Source organism: Pelophylax lessonae, assembly GCF_965119305.1.
Source record: "Pelophylax lessonae genome assembly, chromosome: 2".
NCBI lineage: Eukaryota > Metazoa > Chordata > Amphibia > Anura > Ranidae > Pelophylax > Pelophylax lessonae.
In genome coordinates this window covers 45,931,053-45,956,184 of record NC_138769.1, presented here as the reverse complement: position 1 = coordinate 45,956,184, position 25,132 = coordinate 45,931,053, and the positions used below count along the sequence as shown (strand labels likewise).

General features: G+C 45.1%; 1 protein-coding gene across 3 annotated transcripts in view; it reads left to right on the top strand.

The window, feature by feature from the left end:
- COQ2 (coenzyme Q2, polyprenyltransferase) overlaps nucleotides 1–22,969 on the top strand; it is a 50,126-nt gene extending 27,157 nt beyond the window's left edge. For all 3 annotated transcript variants that reach the window (XM_082247818.1, XM_082247817.1, XM_082247816.1), the window contains exons 4-8: nucleotides 7,792–7,913; nucleotides 11,118–11,203; nucleotides 12,372–12,505; nucleotides 15,689–15,877; nucleotides 22,799–22,969. In XM_082247818.1, coding sequence (XP_082103944.1) covers nucleotides 7,792–7,913; nucleotides 11,118–11,203; nucleotides 12,372–12,505; nucleotides 15,689–15,877; nucleotides 22,799–22,957 — 690 coding nt within the window. In that variant the 3' untranslated portion in view covers nucleotides 22,958–22,969. The remainder of the gene's footprint in view (nucleotides 1–7,791; nucleotides 7,914–11,117; nucleotides 11,204–12,371; nucleotides 12,506–15,688; nucleotides 15,878–22,798) is intronic.
- Nucleotides 22,970–25,132: the final 2,163 nt, after the last annotated feature.

Here is a 25,132-nt window from a genome sequence, read left to right as displayed (position 1 = left end):
GGGACGCAATACGCTCCAAAAAAGTACAAGAGCTTCTTTGGAGCGTATTGCGTCCCGCGATTTTGTTTGCGCGATGTTGCCGCGATTCGGCGGGCGTAAATCGCGGCAACATCGCTCGGCGTTTGGGGGGCTATTGCAAATCAACGGGCAACGCTAGGCGTCCCGCGATTTGCAATAAATCTCCGAATGGCGGGCGGAACCACGGCGGTTCTGCCCGCGATTATAAGCTGACATGTGAATGCAGCCTAAAAGTAAATAAATAATTAACCCCTAATCCTTACAAAAATAAAATGATAATAAATAACTAAACATCCAAACCCTAACACAAAAAATAAACAGATTATAATTAATAAATTGTTTTTTTTTGTTCAGGTTTGGGTGATTATTATTATTATGTATAAAAGGTTATTTAATATGTTTTAGGTTTAGGGGTTAATTATCATTTATGTAATATTACATATTAATTATTTGTATTTATTTCTGATGATTTTTAGTTATTTGTATATTTAGTTTACATGTATTTATTCATATATTATTGCTATTTTATTTTTTTCATTTGAGTACAAAATTGTGCGAAAGCGCGCAGGTGTCGCGTTTCCATTCATTTTTATGTGAATAAAAACACCAGAAATGCTCAAATCTACCCGATTTGAGCTACAAAAAAAGTTTCAGAACTTTTTTGAGCTCCAAGCGTTTAGTTTCAGGCAACTGAGTGGAGATGTGAACCATCTCCATAGAGAATAATTGATTTTTTTTCTCCTTGAAGCTACAAAACGCTGAGGTGTGAATGGGGCCTAAGAGAGGGGAGAATTGTTTAGCGCTGTGCACAGCGACATCTTTTCTCCCCTTACTTCCTCTTCACACAGCATTTGAGAAGCAGCAGGAGCCATTAGCTCTTGCTGTTGTCAATTAAATGCATTAAAGAGGAAGTGGGGGGCGGGGCTAAGTCCCGCTGTGTAAGTCTATGGAGCATGGCTACATATAGACACACAGGTTGGGAGCGTATACATATGTTGGGCATATGAAATTTGAGAGTGGCCTAGCGCAATGATATTATGACACTTCACGCATGTAGCTGGCTGAGAGAGCTGATCCGGAACTGGTCGGCTGCTGGTTTTCCATCATTTTTGTCTGACAGAAGCTGGTCAAATAACCGGCTTCTGTCGGACCAGCTGCTATAAACACAGGCCGAATATCATCAGGTTTTTATTTGAATTGGCCGATGTCGTCTGTCATTTGGCCTGTGTATGCTGGGCTATAGGAAGGGATATGATTTGATTGTTTTTTTGTAGGGGGGGGGGGGGGGACTTGAGGGTAAGGGTTATCAGAGGATCTATGTAAAAAGTTTTTATAGAATGTGATTTGATTATTAAAGTTGTGTGTAATATGTTCTAAGGAACATAAAGATAATATAATAAAAAATATATAATAATAAAAAAAAAAACTGCTTCTGGAGACATGCAAGTCAATAGTGGAAAAGATTTAGGCTGCGTCTTGCGGCCTACTAGGCCATGTGGCCAGCTTGGTGCCTCCGGGTGATGCTGTGGGGGCTGTTTATTTTTTGATGGCAGCCATGCTGCCATTATTTTGTAGGGCACCTGCCCCTTTTTAGCGCTGTGGGACCATCAGGGTACCCTGCCTGTGTGTCTGCGTCACAGCGGGCGGCCCCCTTTTTAGGGGGCTATTTCCTATTATGTGGATCTCTATGGAGGGTCTCGCAGGGCGACCCCCTTGTTTTTTTGCAGGGTCCAGTAGGTGGCCCATTGTGGGCCCTTTGTCGGCGTCTCCTGTGTGGGATCGCAGTCGGTGGCCCTCCCCTGATTGTTATGTTTTCCGGGTGAGCTTAGTATATAGAGTCCCCCGCATTATCTGTCTCATCAGATCCTGAATCTGTTTCGGCCGCGGCGGACACGAGTCACCCTACTGGGTCTGTGTCCATGCACCCTGAGTGTTCAGATAGTGAGGATGATTTCTCTAGCGCGCATAAAAAGGCGCTAGTGGATGCTAGTGGATGTCAGTGCGTGAAACTTTTAAAATGGATGATGTGGCTGATGCTGCGCTGGAGGAGCTGGTCCCCTTTGGCACCCACAGGCCCTCCAAAGCGGCGTGGGCATTCCCCTTTTTCTGCTTACTTTGACAACATTGTCACAAAACAGTGGGGTTGTCCAAAACACACCCTCTAAGCGTTTTGCTATGTGGTATCCTTATGATGAGAATTTCCTGCTTAAAAAATGGATGATCCCACCTCTAGTGGACTCACCGGTTAAATAAAGCTACTTTAATTCCAGTTGAGGAGTCCCCAAACTTTAAAGATCTGGCTGATAGGAGGGCAGAGGCTCTGGCCTGCCACTGTGGCTGGTTCGGCACTTAGGCCAGTATTTACTATTGCTTGGTGTTGCAAATTCTGACAGAGTGGGCTAAACTTTTACGCCGGGACCTGGAGGGGAAACAACTTCCCCCTGCCGTTGTGGAGCTGGCGAATCAGTTAGTCCAGGGGCTGCAGTTTATCTGTAATGCCTCTTTGGATGCGGCTCCTTTTGCTTCTAGGCTATCTGTATCAGCAGTGGTCCTTCGGCGTATTATCTGGCTGAAATGCTGGTCTGTGGCCCAGGCTTCTAAGAAGGCTTTATCTGGTCTCCCCCTTGTAGGGGATCACCTATTTGGAGCTTCCTTGGATGACATCATTAAGGCTACCAAGGGCAAGGAGACGTGGGCCATTCTTCTTCTCGGCTCCTAAGAGGCCTTTTCGTCCCTCAGGGTCTCAAGTCAAGAGATCAAACCCCTTCAGGGCCTCCACTGGAGGTTCCAAGAGGACTTGGTCTGGCAAGCCATGAGTGGGCTTTTCCAGACCTGCGGACATGGCTTCCTCTGCATGAAGGATAGCTAAGAGGCATCACCCCGGTACAACTACTTAAAGTCAGCCGACGTAGTGCTATGTCGGTTTGCGTTAAGTGGTTAAAGGCTTGGCTGTTGAAAGCCAGGTGCTGAACGATAGAGGTTTGTCCAAATCTGTGATTCCTGCACTGTTATAGGCTAGAAAATCTACCTTTTAGGAAGATCTACCATCGTGCTTGGAAGACGTACATTGAGTGGTGTGAGTCTTTTGGGGTTCCCCCTTTTCCTCCAAAAAGGTGTTGAGCAGTGCCTGGCCTTGGGTACTTTTAGGGGCCAGGTTTCAACCTTGGCGGTTTTCTTTCAATGTCCATTGGCCACACATTCTGTGTTGCTTATCTTTATCCAGGGAGTTCGACACTTGGCTCCTCCAGTGCGGTCTCCATTGCTGCCGTGGGACCTCAGTTTGGTTCTCCAGAAACCTCCCTTTAAAAATATTCGAGAGGTTCCCCTGCTTATTTTGTCCCAGAAGGTGGCCTTTTTGGTGGCTATTACTGCAGTGTGCAGGGTGTCGGAGCTGCGGCGTTGTCTTTTCGTTCACCTTACTTGGTGGTTCTTTGTCCCTGTCCGTCGTTCCTTCCAAGATCGTCTCTGATTTCCATTTGAATGAAGACATTGTGTTGCCTTTCCTATGTCCCAGGCCTAAACATCCTAATGAAATTGCCTTGCATTCCCTGGATGTGGTTCGGGCAATCAGGGTGTACCTGGCAGCTACAGAGTCTTTTCGGAAGTCAGACTCACTATTTGTACTCACGGATGGACCTCGGAATGCTGCAACCATTTCCAGATGAATCAGACAGATGGTTATCAGGCCTATTCCATTAGGGGTCAGGTTCCTCCTTTCCCTGTTGAGAGACACTCTACTAGGGCGCTCAGTGCCTCCTGAACCTTCCGTCATCAGGCGTCAGTGCTGCAGGTTTGCAAATCGGCCACCTGGTCTTCTGTGCACACTTTTACAAAGTTTTATAAGATGGATGTGTTGGCATCTGCGGATGCTTCTTTTGGCTCTAAGGGATGCAGGCTGCTGTTTAGAGGACCTGATCCTCTTTGAGGATGTATTTTTTTTTTTCAGGTGAGCTTCAGTTGTTTATAACTGAGCTCCATGTTACCTGGTTGGCTACGGTTTAGCCTTAGGAATTTTTTCTTGTTGTTCCCACCCCTCATGTTTGACACTGCTTTGGGATGTCCCAATGGTCAAGAAATTAAGGAGCTGTGTCCGTAAATGAATGAAAGAGAATATATAATTTTTTGACTTAGCGTAAAATCAATTTCTCTGATGTTCATTGTCGGACACAGCGCCCACCCCTCTGTGGAGTTGGCTTTCTTTGGACACTGCTTGTAACAAAACTGAGTGCCTATAGCTGAGAGTGAGAGTATACCCCCTGGGACTGCCCCCATAGGCATAGTCAAGATTTTTCCTGCCTTGTGTCCTACTCCTGTAGGGGGCAGTAAAAACCTAATGGTCAAAAAGATAAGGAGCTGTGTCCATCAATGAACATCAGAGAAATGGATTTTTGGTAGGTCAAAAATCCAATTTTTCCAAGCGCTTACTTCCATTGTCAGGTGCTTCCATCTTTTTACAGTCATCTACTGGGTTCTAAATCTTTGGGTTTTTGATTGCCAGGGTCTGGATGATGTAACTCCTGCACATGCACATAGGGGGTGTTTTGTCCTGGCACAGAACTGTGCCAAGACTGTACACTAACAGTGTGAAATATCATTTCCTACTTATGTGATTGGCTCCCTGATTTTCCCAGAAATCTGCAATAAGATGCAAGTCAGATTTTGGGCATCCACTGCAACAAAAATGTCATTTTTGGTGAGATATTCGCAAAAGGAAAGCATGTCTAAAGGGATGCAGACCCTGAAACTTTCCTCGGTAGAGCCCTGCAGGTGCAGGAGCTGATTTTTATAATTATAAAGTCACTCCCATTCACATTCACTTTGAACATGGACACAGAGAAACAAACAGCTATTTCTTCAGAATAACAAAAGGTCGGAACCTGCAGAAAAGTAGTCCCTCCAATGTAGATCACCCATAGGGGAATGTTGTGTTTTTTTTTTTTTTTTCAACAAAAGTGGAATTACTCTTTTAAAGTCCTGACTAGAGCGTGGTCTATGGAATATCAGTGCAAAGTTGGGTGCTTTCCATATATCTCTCTGTCAGGGAAATACAAAAAACATGGTGGCTGTGGGCTGGGGAAAAGAACTTCACAAATCTGCATGCATGTTCTATCTGATAGAACTCAGGGTAGAGTTTATGGGAACATTTTGAACAGAAGCTAGATTGGCAGATTTGTATGTAAAGCCAGAAAGATTTAGCTTGGTATAGAGAAGGGGTCTCCATACAAAAGGGCCAGTATATTATCTTTTAGACTGAGGGGGGACAGGCAGTGGCAAGTGGGAGTAGAAAATGCCCCAGCATAAATAATGCTGGGAATAACCAATGTCCCAGGCTCGGTGGTCCGTCAGATTAAAAAGATTACATAGCACCTGTGGTCAGTAGGAGGAATGGTGCCCTTTCGTTGATGCCAATGGAAGGAACAGTGCCCAGCCATTGGTGTCAGTGGAAGGAACAGTGCCCAGCCATTGGTGTCAGTGTAAGGAACAGTGCCCAGCCATTGGTGTCAGTGTAAGGAACAGTGCCCAGCCATTGGTGTCAGTGTAAGGAACAGTGCCCAGCCATTGGTGTCAGTGGAAGGAACAGTGCCCAGCCATTGGTGTCAGTGGAAGGAACAGTGCCCAGCCATTGGTGTCAGTTGAAGGAACAGTGCCCAGCCATTGGTGTCAGTTGAAGGAACAGTGCCCAGCCATTGGTGTCAGTTGAAGGAACAGTGCCCAGCCATTGGTGTCAGTGGAAGGAACAGTGCCCAGCCATTGGTGTCAGTGGAAGGAACAGTGCCCAGCCATTGGTGTCCGTGGAAGGAACAGTGCCCAGCCATTGGTGTCAGTGGAAGGAACAGTGCCTAGCCATTGGTGTCAGTGGAAGGAACAGTGTCTAGCCATTGGTGTCAGTGGGGGAACAGTGTCTAGCCATTGGTGTCAGTGGGGGAACAGTGCCCCATCATTGGTGTCAGTGGAAGGAACAGTGCCCAGCCATTGGTGTGAATGGAAGGAACAGTGCCCCATCGTTTGTGCCAGTGGAAGGAACAGTGCCCAGCCATTGGTGTCAGTGGAAGGAACAGTGCCCAGCCATTGGTGTCAGTGGAAGGAACAGTACCTAGCCATTGGTGTCCGTGGAAGGAACAGTGCCCAGCCATTGGTGTCCGTGAAAGGAACAGTGCCCAGCCATTGGTGTGCGTGGAAGGAACAGTGCCCAGCCATTGGTGTCCGTGGAAAGAACAGTGCCCAGCCATTGGTGTCAGTGGAAGGAACAGTGCCTAGCCATTGGTGTCAGTGGAAGGAACAGTGCCTAGCCATTGGTGTCAGTGGAAGGAACAGTGTCTAGCCATTGGTGTCAGTGGGGGAACAGTGCCCCATCATTGGTGTCAGTGGAAGGAACAGTGCCCAGCCATTGGTGTGAATGGAAGGAACAGTGCCCCATCGTTTGTGCCAGTGGAAGGAACAGTGCCAAACCATTGGTGCCAGTGGGAGGAATGGTGACCCAGCCATTGGTGTCATTGGGAGGAATAGTGCTCCAACGTTGGTGTCAGTGGAAGGAACAATGCCCAACCATTGGTGTCAGTGAGAGGAATAGTGCCCCATCTTTGGTGTCAGTGAGCGGAATAGTGCTCCATCATTGGTGTCAGTGGAAGGAATAGTGCCCCATCGTTGGGGGTCAATGGAAACTATAGTACCTCATTGCTGGTGTCAGTAGGAGGAATAGTGCCACATATCAGTGGGACTGCTAGTACTCCAAGGGCTGGATAAAGACAAGCAAAGGGCCACAGTTTGGAGACCTCAAGTATAGAGCAAGGAAAAATCTACTCTTACAGTTGTCACTAAAATAGGAAATCTTCCAATAGGGATACCTTTCTCCTCCTGTTCCTGTGACTCTAATAATTTTGGGTTCCCTGTCATTTTCCCTACCAGAGACAATGGTGAATTGTTAACTTATTACAGTATAACTAAAGACAAAACCGAGTGGAGAGGGATTCTATTTTTATTTTTGTTTGTGCCCATGTTCAGGAGATGCACCCTCTCTGTTTGTCCTGTTTACTGTTATCATAGAAAACAATCCCAAATTTTGGGTTGTCACCAGAACAGGAATAAAGGGGAAATCTTCCAATGGGGACACTAGTTCTGGTGACAACCAGGGATACCCTCACGTTGGAGGGATTTCCTCTCACTTCCTGTTGTAGCTATGGGACATGACGTGAAGGAAAATCTAACAATGGGACACTGATAGCAATACTGACAGAGGTTATAACCCTCCTTTATCCAAAATGGAAAAAAAAAAAGAAAAGTTTTGTTCTACTTTAAGCCATTGTTAAATGCTATGTGTTTTTGACAGACTCTGTTCTTATTAAGCAGTGGAGTGGGATGAGTCACACTGGGGTGGCTTCAAAGGGACCCGACTTAGAATCTGCCCCGTACAGTGCGGCTTGCAAACAACTTCTTTAATAGAAGTCAATGCAAGCCTCTCCGAAGTCGCCCCCAAGTAGTGTAGGAACCTTTTTCTAAGTCGGAGTGACTTGAGTCGCTCTGATTAGAACTATTCCATTGCACTGAATTGAGCACGACTTGTCAGGTGACTAAGTCGTCTGACAAATCGCCCCATTATGAACCGAGCCTGAGAGATCCTAACCTCCCTCTACGCATTCTAAAGCTAAATAAGAATGTTTGGTTTTTCATACTCTTAAGTTCCTCCAGTGCTAAGATATTTCATAGTTCAGGACAGTTTACAGCTTCAGCATTGTTTATGACGACCTCCAAATCTGATTTGTTTTTTCTCTAAAGGTGGAGAGAACGGCAAGTCGTCCCATTGCAGCTGGTGACATCTCCCAGTTCCAGTCCTTGGTTTTCCTCGGTGGTCAGCTTAGCATGGCTTTGTGTGTACTTTTGTTCCTAAATAATTATAGGTGGGTTGACCTTTTTTTATAATATGCTTTAAAATGGCTGGTTGTACATTCTGAATGTGGAATTATATGTCCTGGTAGATCTCCTAGGCAGGCCATAGATAATGCAATTTTTTTTGCCTTCAGCCATTGGTCGAAGGAAAGAAAATTACTTGATTCCACTTTAACACAGCCAAATTGCTTCTCTGAAGTGTTCTGGCAGGTGACAGGTTTTTCTGCTCGGGTTGTGGCTGCCTTTTAAAGCAAACTGTAAGACTTTGGACATCTTTTGTTTAGATGCACCTAACTGACTTAATTCAGGTCAGTTATGGCACTTTTCCACTGCAAGTACCGGCTCGTACCGGGTCGGCTCTACTCGGCCCTGCTTGGCCCGGTTTGCTTTTCCACTGCTGGTACCGCATGGTATAGTGTCGGAACGGTTCGGTACGGTACGGTATAGGTTTGCTTTTCCACTAAAGTAGTACTAAAGTTAAGTGGGTGGGATAACAACGGGGTGGGTGGGATTCTCTGACCAATCAGTGGCTAGTAGTGACTGCATGCAAAGGATTGTGGGATATGGTACCAGTTTGGTACCTGTTGGAACCACAATCGAGTAGGTACTGTTTTTTCAGAGCCGTACCGTACCGTACCGTTCGGTTCCATGCAGTGGAAAAGCAAACCTATACCGTACCGTACCGAACCGTTCCGACCCTATACCATGCGGTACCAGCAGTGGAAAAGCACAAAAGCGTGCCGAACCGGTACGGTTCCATGCAGTGGAAAAGCGCCATTAGGCTTTAAAGGATACATTCACCTTTGGGAACATATTACATGTTCCACCCGTTATTAGGGCAACAAGGGCCTCCATGGCAGAATCACAGGGTAATCCCCTCCTCGCCCATACTAGCTGTTCCCTGAGAAGTTCCCTGTACTAGCTGTCACTTTTTAAAATCAGCACAGCCGTGCAGGGCTCCACCCTCAAGATCGCGTCATTCATTCACACAGTTTTCTTTGTGTGACTGAACTACAAGCCCCAACATCCTTTGTGGCCATCGACTTGTAGTCCTCAATAAACTTCCATGGTGCTGTGGAGTGGTAGTTCATTGATTCTTTCTGTCAGTGTATCTGCTTGCCTGTATGGGATGTAAGGGCACACAGATACACTGACAGATCTGCAGGAGACCTGCATGGCACCATTGATCTGCTGATCACTGGTGCAATGCTTTACAGGCTCTGGAAAAAGCACATTTTTATTACCTGCAAAAAAAAAAAATGAAGGATCACAACTGGGAGAAAGGGACAGAGGGTTTTTCAGGGCTTTTGTGTTCTAGGGCAACAAGGATAATGTAACTTGCAGATTTAAATATATTAAAAATGAACTTTGACATTACAATAACATTTTAACCGCTTGCCGACCGCCTCACGACTATATACTGCGGCGGTCAGCCCCTCACAGGCAGAGTGACGTAGCGGTACGTCACTAGCCTGGGAGGGTCTGGGGAGCGAGCGCGCGCCGCCAGCGGCGCGCTCCCGCGCGGTCACGGACCCCCCTGCGCGTGTGACCGGCGGACCCGATGTCCGCCGGCCACTCTGCGATCGGCGGGGGAGAGGGAGAAAGTCAGGCAGCTTGTGTAAACAAGCTGCCTGTCATTCTCCTCGGTGTAAAGACACTGATCACACGGATCTAGTATGTAGATCCGTTGATCAGTGTCCTTACAGCTCAAGCCACAGCCAATCACAGTAGAAAGCACGCCCCTAGGGACACACACAGCCCCTCCCTCCCAAATAAAGTTAACCCCTTCACTACCAGTGTATTTTTACAGTAACAGTGCATATGTATAGCACTGATTACTGTAGAAATGTCACTGGTAACCCCAAAAATGTCAGTCAAGGGTCCGATCTGTCCGCCCCAATGTCGCAGTACCGCAAAAAAATCGCAGATCGCCGCCATTACGCGTTAAAAAAAAAAAAAAACAAAAATGACAGAAATCTTTCCCTTTGTTAGTAAACGCGATAACTTTTGCGCAAACCAATAAAAATACACTTTTTGCGATTTTTTTTTTTTTTTTTTTTTTTTTTTTTTTTTTTTTTTTTTTTTTTTTTACCAAACATAGGTAGCATAAAACAAATTGGCCGAAAATGTTAAAAAATTTTGATTTTTACATTTTTTTTTTTGGGGAATTTCATATAAAAAAATGTGAAAAATATTGTTATTTTTGCAAAATTGACGCTCTTTTTTTGTTTATAGCGCGTGATCAAAAAATCGCACAAGTGATCAAATACCACCAAAAGAAAGCTCTGTTTGTGGGGAAAAAAAGGACGCCAAATTCGTTTAGGTACAGCGTCGCACGACCGCGCAATTGTCCGTTAAAGTCACGCAGTGCCGAATCGCAAAATACCCCCTGGTCGTTTAGCAGCCAAATCCTCTGGGGCTTAAGTGGTTAAAGGATAAGTTCACTTTTTAAAAAGAAAAAATAAATGTATATTTTAACCTGTCACATAGACTTCTGATATTCTACAAATGGTTCTTTCAACACACATTACGCAGGCGTGATTCACTGTTGTCACCATCAGAAAACCAAACCTGAGAAATGCTATGCACTCATTGCTGGAGTGTGTGTAGACAGAAAGGGGGGGATTTACTAAAACTGGTGCACACAGAATCTGGTGCAGCTGTGCTTAGTAGCCAATCAGCTTTTAAAGTCTACTTGTTCAATTAGTTATTCAATTCAATTAAGTTTTGACAATAAACCCACCTTCACATTAGGCTGATTCGACATGAGATTTGACATGTCAAATTGGAGCTTATTGACGGCAATGGCACTGCCTGAATCGGTGCGGCATCTGCACTACTTTTGGCGACTTCGGAGGGTGATTTCAATAGACATCTGTGCAGGAACCCGCACAGATGCCTGTCAAATCGCCCCCCAAATCAGACTGAAAATGCCTGTTTAAGATCGTCAATTTCAAACCCGCCCTCAGTGTGAACCTACGCTAAAACCTAGGCCTGATTGGTTACTGTGCACAGCTGCACCTGATTCAGTGTGCACCAGTTTTTGCACATCTCCCTCAAAGTGACTGCAAGAGATGAGCAGCACTGAGATACAGCAAAGGATAAAAAAGTGAAAATAATGTTAGTAAGAATGAATGTTGTTTATAATACTCATAGCAAACTAAATGACGTTTCCTAAAGATTTACATGTAAATATTTCTTTCTAACGTTTTTAGCATTGCTCTGGGAGCGTCTTCCTTGTTGCTGGTAGTTACCTATCCACTGATGAAGAGGATCACCTACTGGCCACAGCTTGTATTAGGTAACCCTACAAATATCACAGATATGACAACCCTAAATACTATGGATTAGCTCTGGCTGACAACCTGGAAGGAAGTATGAAAATATAGAAATATCAGGAGTGGTAATGATGCAGTGTTTATTTACTGCGAGCCACAAAGCAGTATAAATACCCAGTTGGTTTATAGTAGAATTCCAGCCTAAACCTAACTAGTCTTAAAAAAGTTTCCCCTCCCCCCCAACACCTATGCTGACTACCCTGTGTAAGAAAGATGTATAATCTTACTTATTTCCAGGCAACTCCAGTCAAGTCATCTTTCCTGTTAGCCAGCGATGCTTGCAGGGGAGAGGAGGGAACACTGCCAAATGCTGGGACATGGGATCCAAATGCTGGGACATGGGAGCCAAATGCTGGGACATGGGAGCCAAATGCTGGGACATGGGATCCAAATGCTGGGACATGGGATCCTATGGGTTACATCACCACTCCCAGAATTCCCAGCTGTTGTGGAGCCCTCCCTCCCTCTTCCCTGCAGCCACCGCTTGCTGACACAGGATCCCGTGACCATACTGGAGTGGGCTGAAAATAGGCATGTGTGTGTTTTTTTTTTTACATTTTTGCTGGTCCTTCCACTAGCCTCCACTACTTTCATCTTCATTGCAGAGTGGAGAGCAGGAGGCTGCACAGTACTGGATGGAGGGCAGGAGTGGGAGCCTCCAGATTTTACTTTCAAGTTAACCAGCTGGGGATTGGTTGCTAGGATGCCGGACAAGCCTAGCAACTAATCGCCAGCTTGTTGATATGAAATGTTAACTCCAGCAGCTCCCGCTCTCCATCCAATACTGTGCTGTGGCCAGACACTGTGTGTGTGTGGGGGGGGGGGGGTGAGTGATGTGAAATGGGTAGAGGACACTACTGTGAGGGAGGGGAGGCGCAGAGGACACTCCCGGGGGGGGGGGGGGGAGGCAGAGTTCATTACTGTGAGGGGATGATGTGAAGGGGGGCAGAGGACACTACAGTGGAGGGTGAGGGTCATGTGAAGGGGGGCAGAGGGGCCCTAAAGCCTTATTGAAGGAAAAAAACAAGAATGAACATGGTCTATACTCACTTTCCCTGTACTACATTTTTACAAGATGACTTTTTGTTTGCATGGGCATGAATGCTTTAATCTCTTTACCTTTCTACGCAGGGCTGGCATTTAACTGGGGAGCCTTGTTAGGCTGGTCTGCTATTAAAGGTTCATGCGACTGGTCAGTGTGTCTTCCCTTGTATGTTTCTGGAATAATGTGGACGCTGGTTTACGATACCATATATGCACACCAGGTAAATCCTGTGTTTGTCGCTGTAAAAATACAGCCCTAATGGGCATGTCTGGGCATATGAAGTACATCTCTACAACACATGCACATTTCTCCATGTTTTATCCCTTTATAGATCTGGCAAAGTACAGAAAACTACTCCATTGAGTGTAGCTAAAATGCACTCAGTTCCCAATTTGCTGGGGTGGGCTGACAACACAGCGCCTTTCTGCACTGAAGTCTTGAGGTATGGTGTCAGCCCTGCCAAGTTGTCTTTTGAGGAACTTCAGAATACCCATTGCCTCCACAACATATGTAGGAGGTGTTCTGCAGTCCAAAGGAAGAGCTGCGAGGGCCGATTACACTCCTTGAGATAAGACTGCAGAGTGCTGAATTTCTGACAGGATCAAGGGGTATTTGTTTGCTTACTTAAGCAAATGTAACAGAACAATTTCAGTTGCATATTTAAAAGACTAAAATGACTTAGGCCTTGTTCATATGAGGCGTACTAAAGCGTATGCCCGTGGAGGGCTGAGTTTGCCTGCACAGGGATGCACATGTATTCCATGCAAGCTATCCCATTTATGTCAATTAGGATGCAGCAGCTGCACAGACACAGAGACTGCTCCCATTCTGACATCCATGGGGATGCAGACAGTGAGTATTCAGGGGCCGTGCACCTGCATGTGTGTCAGATTGGGTGTAGGGTCTGTGTCCGTGCAGCCGCTGTGTTCCAATTCAGATTGATGGGCCTTACTGTATCAGAATGCATGGAACACCTGCGCATCTCCATGCAGGTTGACACAGCCCCCACGGGCATACACTTTAATATACCCCATGTAAACGAGGCCCTAAAGTGTAGCTAAACTTAAAAACAAAAAAGCCATATGTTGCAGTTTTTAAATGAAGTGCCTGCAATAGTTCTCTTTTTTCAGGCTTTTTTCCCCCTTAATTTTTTTTTACAAGATGATCCTGCCAGAAACACACTTTTTGTTTAGGCCCCCATTCAAAACCGGTGCAACTTGCCATGCGATTTGACAGTACAAAATCGCATGACAAGTTGCACCCCATTACTAGCAATGGAACCTGGCCCCTCGATCCAGTTCAGTGCCCCCACAGCAAGCAGCTTGCTATGGGGGCACCCGAGCCGAGTCACTGCTCCCCAACCCGGCCCCGCCCCTTTCTCCCCCGATTGGCTAGCTGACTTTGAGTGACAGAAGCGGCAGTCAAAGGAGAGAGAATCTCGGACGGCTGAGAGACAGAGGGGGACCTCAGGTAAGTGTGAGAGAGCTGCTGCACACAGAGGGCTTTTTATCTTCAAGCATGGAATGCATGAAGATAAAAAACCTTCTGTCTTTACAACTCCTTTAACCACTTGCCGACCGCCCCACGCAGATTTACTGCGGCAGGGCGGCTCGGCTGCACATAATCACGTAGATCTACGTGCACGTGGTCTCAGCGGCGCGCTCCTGCTGTGATTAGACACAGCGGAAGCCAGAGCGCGGGAGGAGCAGGCTCAATCGCCGCCGGCCTCCCGCGATCCTCAGTGAAACTGACAGGAGAGCCGTCTGCCTATGTAAACAAAGCAGGCGGCTCTCCTGTCACACAGGCACAGTGAGATTGTTTGTTTCAGCTAAGCTGAAACACTGATCTTTGTGTGCCTGTCACAGAGCCCTCAACTACCCCCTCGCAGTTAGAAAGCACATTTAGGCTTACATTTAACCCCTTGATCACTCCCAGTATTAACCTCTTCCCTGCCAGTGTCATTTATACAGTAACAGTGCATATTATTTAGCACTGATTACTGTATTAATGTTACTGGTCCCCAAAAAGTGTCACTTAGTGTCAGATTTTGTCCGCCACAATGTCGCAGTCCCATTAAAAATCGCTGATCGCCGCCATTACTAAAAAAAACAAAAAAAAATTAATAAAAAGTCCAAAAATCTATCCCATTGTTTGTAAACGCTATAACTTTTGCGCAAACCAATTAAAATACGCTTTTTGGGATTTTTTTTTATTCCAAAAATATGTAGCAGAATACAAATTGGCCTAAACTGTTAAAAAAATTTGATTTTTTTAAATTTTTTTTACTGGGAATGTTTTATAGCACAAAGTAAAAAATATATTTTTTTTTTTTTTTCTGAATGGTCTTCATTTTTATGTTTATAGCGCAAAATCTAAAAACCGCAGAGGAGATCAAACACCACCAAAAGAAAGCTCTATTTGTGGGGAAAAAAGGACATCAATTTTATTTAGGTACAGCGTCGCACGACCACGCAATTGTCAGTTAAAGTAACGCAGTGCAGAATCACAAAAAAATGGCCTGGTCATTAGGGGGTAAAACCTGGAGCTGAAGTGGTTAAAGATGTCTGCCTTTATTGATATCTATTACATGGGAGGATTAATAATTAATACAGAAGAATAGTAAGGATGCTTTCAGTTCAGTTCAAAGGAAGTAACAAGGATGCTGCATTTCTGGCAGGATCAACAGGTATTTTCTGAATTTGCGAACTTCAAGATGAAAAAATAACCACATCAAATAACTGGTAAACTACAATATACTTCTTGTGATAATTGCAAACATACATGTTCATCCTGCCAGATGATTGCTGCCTGTATTCTCTGCCAATTATTATCAGTCATCATTGTTCCCAGCTCTCTGTGAACTACAGCACCTCCCCCAATATTATCGAGATGATAGAAAGGAGGAAAGGTGTTTGTAATTCTTTCCTGGGGTAACAACACTGCTCCTTCATAGACACAGTACAGTTAGTGTCGGTTCACACTGTGGCGATCTGACTTCGGGGGCGACTAGTGAAGTTGCCGTGCACCACGACTTTGGCGCGACTTGCACGGACTTCACATAATGGAATTCAATGCAAGTCGCTCCGACTTCGGTCAAAAGTAGTGCAGGAACTATTTTCGAAGTCGGAGCGACTTGAGTCGCTCCTATTAGAACGGTTCCCATAGCACTGAATGGACCGCGACTTCGCCTGACAAGTCGCGGTAGTGTGAACCAGGACTTAGTGAGCGTTGTCACCCTATGACAGGAAGTGGTATGAACAGCCAGGTGAACATGAAGGAATAAAACCCTGAGAAAATAAATTAATTCTGCCACCACATCCAAGCACTGGCAAGCTGCAATATATCTATTGAGTTTATAGTATGCTATACATTAAAATACAACCCAACTGTGTTTTACTTTTAGGATAAAAAAGATGATGTGGTTGTTGGGGTCAAATCAACAGCATTGCGATTCAATGAACAGACGAAGCCGTGGCTAAGCGGATTTAGTGCGGCGATGCTTGGAGGACTTACGCTGACAGGACTCAGCTGTGACCAGACATTTCCCTATTATGCTGCTGTAGCACTCATTGGGGGACATCTTGCTCATCAGGTAACATTTTTAAACTCGTGATCACGATCAATACAAGGTAACAGGGTGACGTATATTACATAACTACTTTTTTGGCAAGGCATCCTCTCTAAGTTTGCTCTTTGATTTAGAAAAGATAGTAGTAAGGGCACAACACCTGCTGTCTACTGGATTTTGCTCCTGCCCTCATTTTTCGTTTGGGGTTGTATGGGAGCAGCCTTACAGAAATTATTCAGTTTGATTAATAGGTTGGTCATTCACAATAGTAGACCTTAACAATAGGAGATCTTAGGGCTACTTATATATGCGCTTTGATTTAATTGGTTGGTTATTATGGACTTCAGCACTCTTCTTCCTGGCTTAAAGTGGTTGTAAACCCACTTTAAAGACTTTTGCCTATAGGTAAGCCTATATGTGCTATAAATATCTCCTAAACTTGCACCGTTTAGGAGATATTTACAGTGCATGCAGCTGATGACGTCATCGGCGCATGCGCTCTGAATGAATGGCCACCCATGCCGTTCCTTCAGAGCCCTGTGCTGTGAGCGGCGGCTCCCGCACACATGCGCGGGAGTGATGTAATCGCGCCTCCGGCAAATCAGATAGCCGGAGGAAGCGATCCAGGAAGCAGGACGGTCGAACATGTCGGCCGTTCTGTCGGCACTGCGTGGGGTTCGTTTTTAGGTAAGTACTTCATAATGAGCTAGTATGCGATGCATACTAGCTCATTATGCCTTTGTCAGGTTTTTTTTTTAGAGGGTTTACTTCCTCTTTTAATCACTTCCTGTCCTTAGACCGGCCTAAGGTTGAAGTGGTTATACCAGGATCATGACTGCAGCTTCTTTACCCCCAGCGATTCTCTTTCTAGTAAAAGTAATTCTGGCGACTGTGGAGATGCTGGATTACTTTTGCAGGCAATGGGAGGGGGTAGACCCCCTGCCGCCACCTTTACTGGGCTCTCCCTTCCGATTTGGAGCACAGTAAGGCTGCGATCAGCAGCATCCCGTTTCAGGGACACAGCGAGAGGAACTGATGTTCCCTTCACTGTGTGACATCAGAAACCTGAAGCGACAAGGATTTAGTCACTTCCGGTTTGGTCTCATGTAAACAAGCCATTACCAGCTTGTGAAAGCATCAGATCAAACCAATCTCTATTCAAACTGATGCTTTGGAGGCCAGTGGAGAGATCTGGGGTCTAATAGACCCCAGAACTCTCCAAATAGAGGACCTGTCATGGCCCATGCTATCACAAGGGATGTTGTTCATCCCTTGTAATAGCAATAACGTTGATAAAATAAAAATTAAAGATCTAGTGTTAAAAAAAAAAAAGAAAATAAATAATATATATATATATATATTTTTTTTTTAAAGCGTTCCACCCCCCATGCTCACTTACAAAGCATGCGTTCGTGGGTTCCGCACACATATGTAAAAGGCAATCACACCACTTGTGGGGTATTGCCACAAACGTCAGAGCAAGAGTAAAAATTCTAGCGGCAGGCCTCCTCTTTAACTCTAAACTCTTAAACGTTACAATTGCCCCGGCAATGGCACATGATATCAGCCCAGCATTTCCCTTTATATGGCAACCTTATTCTTTTAAATACTTAGGGGTACATATTACTGCCCAGGTGGAGGATCTAGCACGAGCAAATTATATTCCTTTACTTAACACAATTAGAGCTAACTTTGCGAATTGGCATCATTTAGCCACCTCTTGGATGGGGAGGGTGAATGTTGTCAAGATGAATGTGCTGCCCAGGGTGCTCTTCATGTTTCAAATGCTTCCGTTTAACATACCCGTCAATTTGGTGAGGACCTTAAATTCTTTGGTTAGAGCATATGTTTGGCGCCGCTCACAGCCTCGGCTTGCGCTCTCGCTACTTTCGCGGGGCAAAAGCCGGGGGGGGTTGGCGGTGCCGGACTTCGGGAGATATCTGAATGCCATCTCCCTGGTTCGGATAGCCGATTGGAAATTTCATACAGAGGAAAAGCTCTGGGTACAGCTGGAGCAGAAGCTGGCAAATACATCATTATATACTCAACTTTGGATACCGCCGGAGACTAGAAATCTTGCTGACACTATTTCGCCTTTAACCAGTTCGGTTTTCCGCGTCTGGGATCGGCTTCATAGGCTCCATAAAATTCCATACAACTCACCGCTTATGCCGATTTTAGGCCATAGCCTTTTCCCGCCTGGTTATAAAGATCACTGTTTCTCCCAGTGGCTACCACAGGCCAATGCTACGCTGCTGCATCATATAACGGGGACGGAAGGAATACTTCCATTCTCTAAAATATGCCAGGCCTCACCAAAGACATTTATGGATTGTTGGAAATACCACCAACTCCAGCAATTTGTAAAAAAACTGCCTTACCCCTTACGCAACATACACTCCCTGAACCCGATTGAACAAATCCTAGCACGCCCTGAATCAGGTAAAGGTTTATTATCAAAGTTTTATAAGGCATTGGACGCACTAAGCCCCAACTCCACCCCACATTTTTTGAAACAGTGGCAACTAGATTTTAAATGTACTTTTTCGCCGACACAGGAGGAGGTTATTCTTCAATTGTCTCATAGTTCAGGAACATCGGCGCGGACAGCAGAAGCCAATTATAAGTTTCTCACTAGATGGCACTACTCCCCCGTTAAGCTACAGAGGATGACACCATCTCTCTCGGCTGCCTGTTGGAGAGGCTGTGGGCTTAGAGCTACGCACGCACATATATGGTGGTTCTGCCCAGCAATCCGACCCTTTTGGACTAGCGTACTATCTTTAATTGAAGAGATTCAGGGTTTACCTATTGCTAGGGATCCGTTGTCTGTCTTATTCCATGACACTAAACTTCCTCCGGCCCAGTATCAAAAGTCTATTACCCCTCACCTTTTAAATGCAGCCAAAGCATTAATCCCAAAATATTGGAAACAGTCTACAGTCCCCTCGATACCTCAATGGTTGCGGGCAGTCGACCGTACTTACTACCTGGAAGACATGACATTGGATCTTCGTGGTCAGGCATCTCTGGCACGTAAGATTTGGTCATGTTGGTTAACATTTACCCACACTAACATATACGCTTCATATATGGCTGAGGCCTCTCTAGGTTAGAACGTCAAGACTGGTGAAACACCAAGGGACCCCCTTCCTTTTTTTTTTTTTTTTTTTTTTTTTTTTTTTTTTTTTCCCTCCCCAGTTTTCTTTTTTCCATCTTTCTCCTCTCTTTTCTTTCTCTCCTCTCTTTAGTGGAGAGCCCCGCTTAAACAAATGGACTAAAATGCTTAACAATCCCAGAAATATTGATTTTTGTAGGTATATTAAACCGTATGTTTTCTGCATTGGTTCTAGTTATGACGAGCAGGGACTGCCTAACTGTATATAATCTGGGGAGACCCCCCTTTTTCTTTTCTTTTTTTTCATGCTTGTATAATCTGTATAAAACTCAATAAAAAAACATATTAAAAAAAAAAAAAAAAAAAAAAAAAAACTCTAAACTCCTCTGTAACTCTAAATTGGTAACCTGTAAAGGCTTTTAAAGCATCGCCTATGGAGACTTTTAGGTACCGTAGTTTGGTGCCGTTCCACAAGCGTACGTAACTTTAAAGAGTGACATGTTTGGCATCTATTTCGTCTGTGTAACATCATCCTTTATATTTTACCAAACATTTGACTATTTTTTTGTGTTTTTGCACATTAAAATTCATTACAGTGTATTTTTTCCCCATAAAATTGCATTAAAAAAAAAAAAAACGCTACGCAAATATCGTGTGACATGAGAAAAAAAAAAAAAACACCTACCATTTTATTCTCGAGGGCCTCTACTTAAAAAATATATTTCTCTTTCGTCCATTGACGGACACAGCTCCTGATCTTCTTGACCATTGGGTTATACTGCCCCCCTACAGGAGTGGGACACTAGGCAGAAAAATAACTTGACTACGCTTATGGGCAGTCCCAGGGGGTATACTCCCCCTATCTGCAATAGGTACTCAGTTTTCTTCTGCCTAGTCAGGAGTAAGGAAGGTGTAGTGAGGCACTGCTACTATATCATGAGCATATAAGAGTACCAAACAAATGCAGAACAAAATAATAAGATACGCACAAATCGCAATTACTACAGCAAAATTCCACCCAATGTGAGGTGAGACAATAAATGGGTCCAGGTGAAATGAGCAAAGATCAGAAATAAATATATGAAATGATGACCAGTATTAATAACTAAACATGCTGTTATGACAATACACGCTGATAAAAATAGTGCAATGTGTAAACTATCAAAGTATAAATGGTGTCCAACGTACACCTTTTAGCCGATGACAAATTAGTAATGGTACTATATGTGAAGTATGTGCATTGGGTATACAAAAAAAAAAAAAAAAATGGTACTGTGACATAAAATTGCTCAGTGCAGCATTAAGAAAAATGCACATACAAATACAAAATATTAAGTTGATTAGAGAAAATAAATAAATAGGCAAATAGTGTCCATAATCTGTCAGTGGGGTGACATCAAAACTTGTGCTGTCCTTCTTCCCTTGGTGAGGTTCAGTGACATGTCAAAATATCTGATCCTCCACCCAGTAGGTCGTGGCCACTTACCAGAAGCACTCAGGCCTCTGGGACTTACAGTGCTTGTAGAAATCCTTTATCTTTATAGCGACCGCCTCCTCCTAGGTTGATGCTCAGGGGTACATCTATCCAAAAGACTCCTTTAGTCTTAAGGCGATCACCTCTTCCTAGGTTGATATTACAACATAAGCTATATGCTGTATAGGCTGGCGGCCATGTTCGAGTAGACGTGACAGCCATTTAGCGTTGGTCCAGCATAAAAATAAAATACGGCCATTACTTCTGGGCGGCAATTTTAGCTGTGGGAGCCCCTGGTGCTGACTCCTGGGCCTTTCCCTTCCTGGACGTCTCACGTGGAGTGCTTTGATCCTGGTGCTGTCGGTAACTGCCTGGTAGGGTGGTGAGTCTAGTGAGGTCTTCTCCCTCTCTCTGCTGCAGGATCATGGGGTGCTCTGTTGCTGGTGACTGGGTGGTGTTACTAGAGCAGTGGGGGGTGTCCCTTAGCAGTGTTTTATTTGCACTTTTGTGGGGTACCCTTATTCCTCATGGAGTCTTTGGAGCACATTTCCCCACCTGACCCCCTCTCAGAGCATGCAGGGCTTTCCAGGGCCCAACCAGCCATTAATGCACTGACGGCAGCCCTGGAGTCCTTTGTGTCCTTGGTGGAGGTGGCTTTTGGGCGGCGGGGTAGTAAAAAACACTCCCCGCCCTCCCCTGCTTCATCTGTCTCCTCAGATCCTAAATCTGATCTGGCCGCCACGGACGGGGCCCACCCTGAGAGTTCTGAGGCCACGCGCCATGAGTTCTCAGATAGTGAGGATGATTCACAGGGATAATGTGGTTCTTCGCCCCTGTCTGTCTTTCCTTCCAAAGGTTGTCTCTGATTTTCATTTGAATGAAGACATTGTGTTGCCTTCCCTGTGTCCCAAGCCTAAACAGCCAAAGGAAATTGCCTTGCAAGCCTTGGATGTGGTCCGGGCAATTAGGGTGTACCTGGCAGCTACAAAGTCTTCCAGGAAGTCAGACTCTCTCTTTGTGCTCACGGATGGACCTCAAAAAGGGTTGTCCGCTTCATCTGCGACCATTTCCAGATGGATCAGACAGACAGTGGTTCAGGCCTATTCCATCAGGGGTCAGGTTCCTTCTTTCCTTGTCAAGGCGCACTTGACTAGGACGCTTAGTGCCTCCTGGGCTTTCCGTCATCAGGCGTCAGTGATGCAGGTTTGCAAGGCGGCCACCTGGCTGTCGGTGCACACTTTTACAAAGTTTTATAAAGTGGATGTATTGGCATCTGCGCATGCTTCTTTTGGCCGCAAGGTTTTGCAGGCTGCTGTTTTAAGAGGACTTGATCCTTTTTGAGGGTATGTTTTTTTTTTTTTCTCCAGTTGTTTGGTTGAGCTCCTGTTGCCTGGCTGGCTAATGTTTAGCCTTGAGAATTTTTTTTTGTTCCCACTCCTCATGTTTAACACTGCTTTGGGAGGTCCCAATGGTTATGAATATTCGTCAATGAACGAAAAAAAAAAATGGGATTTTTGACTTACTGTAAAATCCATTTCTCTGATGTTCATTGACGGACACAGCACCCACCCCTCTGTGGCGTTATAATTCTCCTGACACTGCTTGTAACAAAACTGAGTGCGTATAGCTGAGAGTGGGAGTATACCCCTTGGGACTGCCCATGGGTGTAGCCAGAATTCTTTTCTGCCTAGTGTCCCACTCCTGTAGGGGGCAGTATAACCCAATGGTTATGAATATCATGAGCTGTGTCCGTCAATGAACATCAGAGAAGTCGGTAAGTCAAAAATCCCATTATAATGTTTGGGTGTTTTAAGTAGTTTTCCCAGCATCATAAAAATGCTGATTTTTACCAGTAGAAGAGGAATATCGGAATTGGCCCAAAATGGAAAGTAGTTAAACTGAAAATTTAAAAGGTTAACTAACCTTACACACCTGCCAGGCCCCATTGTACTTACCACTGTGCGTGATAAGCTGACAGTGCCCACGCGCCCGGTGGAGTGGTCTGGGATTTTGAAATCCCTCTACTTTCTGTAGGGCTTCTGGGACCAATTAGAATGATTCTGATTGCCTGTTTTGGCCATTCTAAGTCGCTGCACTGGCTGCTTGGGCACTGCTCATCACTCTGTGAGGTAAGTATAGGAGACTAGGGTGGAGGAGCCGAGGAGGGTGTACAGTGTTCACCTTTTAACTTGGAAGTGGTGAACTAACACTTTAACTAGCACATTGATTTCCTGTGAAGCACTAATTGTTTTGCTTCCCCCAGATGATATACAGGAACATTTCATAAATCAATATAAGTGCATTTTTTAAATGACTTTTGATTTTTTTTTTCCTTCCTTTTGCCCTTTAACAGATTTATACTTTAGACATAAACAACGTAGAGGACTGCTGGAAAAAGTTTAGTGCCAATCGCAACGTGGGGTTTTTACTTTTCTTTGGCATTGTGTTTGGAAACTTGTGGAAGAGGAAAGATACCAGTGAAATCAAAGATGTATCCAATCACAGCTCATGATGGCTGCATGTCTGACCGATTTTTTTCCAGCTGGAACCCAGAGGCACTGATCACCCGCATTACTTTGCAGGACATGTTTATCTCTTGTGTATGTCCCCTAAAAAGCAGCAGATCCCTGTTAAACTGTACATGGTATTTCAAAGATTTCTTTCAAGTGGACCTGTCCTTCAAGTCCCTAACCAAACAATGTTCGGACATTATGTTTCAAATAGAATTCCAGCCTAGACACGACTAGCCTTAAAAGTCCACTGCTTCCTCCTCAAACCTATGCTGACTAATGCAGGCCATACACAGAGCGAATCTCTTTCCTGCAACCGTGGTTGACAGGGGACTTTCTCCCGCCCGAGCCATTGTATTCTCCCAGGGGGCGGGGGAAGCTGTCCCCGCCGGGAGAAGACAGTGATTATTGCTTAGTTACATAGTCACATAGTAGGTGAGGTTGAATAAAGACAATAGTCCATCCAGTTCAACCTGTGTAGGTGTGTGTGGCTGTAATCATCTCACATACCCCTGAATGTTCTGATCCTTGAGATGTAAGTCTAAGAGTCTTTTGAAAGCCACCATACTACCCGCAGAAACCACCTCTTGTGGTAGAGAATTCCACAATCTTGTTGCCCTAACAGTAAAGAACCCCCCACGTTGCCTGAGGTTAAAACGCTTCTCCTCTAATCGCATTGTATGCCCTCGAGTCCTCATGCAATCCCTTCGAATGAACAGCTTTTTTTCTAAGCTGGGATCCCCATTAAGATATTTATAAATTGCTATCATGTCCCCCCTCAGACGTCTCTTCTCCAGGGAGAATAAATCGAGCGATTGTAGACGCTCTTCATAGTCAAGGTCCTCCAATCCCCTAATTAGTTTAGTTGCCCTTCTCTGGACTCTCTCCAGCTCCAACACATCCCTCCTGAGGACTGGCGACCAGAACTGGACAGAATACTCCAGATGCGGTCGGACCAGAGTTTTATAAAGTGGAAGGATTATAGTCTTATCTCTGGAATACATCCCTTTCTTTATGCATGCTAATATTCTGCTGGCTTTGGCAGCTGCCGCTTGACATTGCATGCTGTTGCCTAATCTATCATCAACCAAGACTCCCAGATCCTTCTCCATTTTTGATTCCCCCAAGGGTTCCCCTCCTAATGTGTATTGTGTTTTTATGTTTTTAGTCCCCAAGTGCAAAACCTTACACTTCTCCACATTAAACCTCATTTGCCAAGTCGTTGCCCACTCTGTAATTTTGTCCAGGTCATTCTGTAGGATATCTGCTTCATGCTGTGCAGTTATTGCCCTGCCCAATTTTGTGTCATCTGCAAAAACTGATATCGAACTACTGATCCCGACCTCAATGTTGTTTATGAATAAATTGAACAAGGTTGGTCCCAGGACTGAGCCCTGGGGCACCCCGCTTACAGCCTCAGACCAGTCTGAGTATGCGCTGTTTATTACCACCCTTTGGACACGCCCTTTAAGCCAATTCCGTATCCAAGAGCAAACCCTGCGGTCGATGCCTGCAGACCTTATTTTATAAATTAAGCGCTTGTGGGGAACTGTATCAAACGCCTTAGCGAAATCCAAGTACACCACATCCACTGGTCTCCCCCTATCTAGCTCACAGCTCACCTCCTCGTAGAATGTTAATATATACGCTGCTAGTGACAATTGCATATAAAATCCTGCAGGCTGGTTGTACCCTAGTTGATCGCTCGATCAACTTGATGCATTCAGCCTGCCTATACATGGTTCAAATATCGGCCATTTTCTGCTGAACCGGCCAAGATCAAAACCGTTTATGGCCTGGCCGAACTTGTGCAAAAAAGATGCGTATACTGTACTTACCTATTTTCAGACAGCTCTGGTCTGGTCACATGATCTGCTTCCCTGTGTCAGCCAGCAGCAGCTGCAGGGGAGCGGTGACAATGGCTGGGCCATGGGAGCCTATGGGTGACACCAGCCATTGTTCAGTGGTCCCTCCTCTCCCCTGTGCCTGCTGCAGGCTGACAAGGGATCTTGTGACTGGAGCAGGGTGAAAATAGGTAAGTATACACCTTTTTATTACACAGTTTAGTCCGCATAGGTGTTAAGAGGGGCAGTGGCCCCCGCTGCTGTTTCTACTCCTTTGAGGAGGGAGAGAGTGGAGAGAGCTTCTGCTCCTGTGCACATTGGTGGATCAAGATT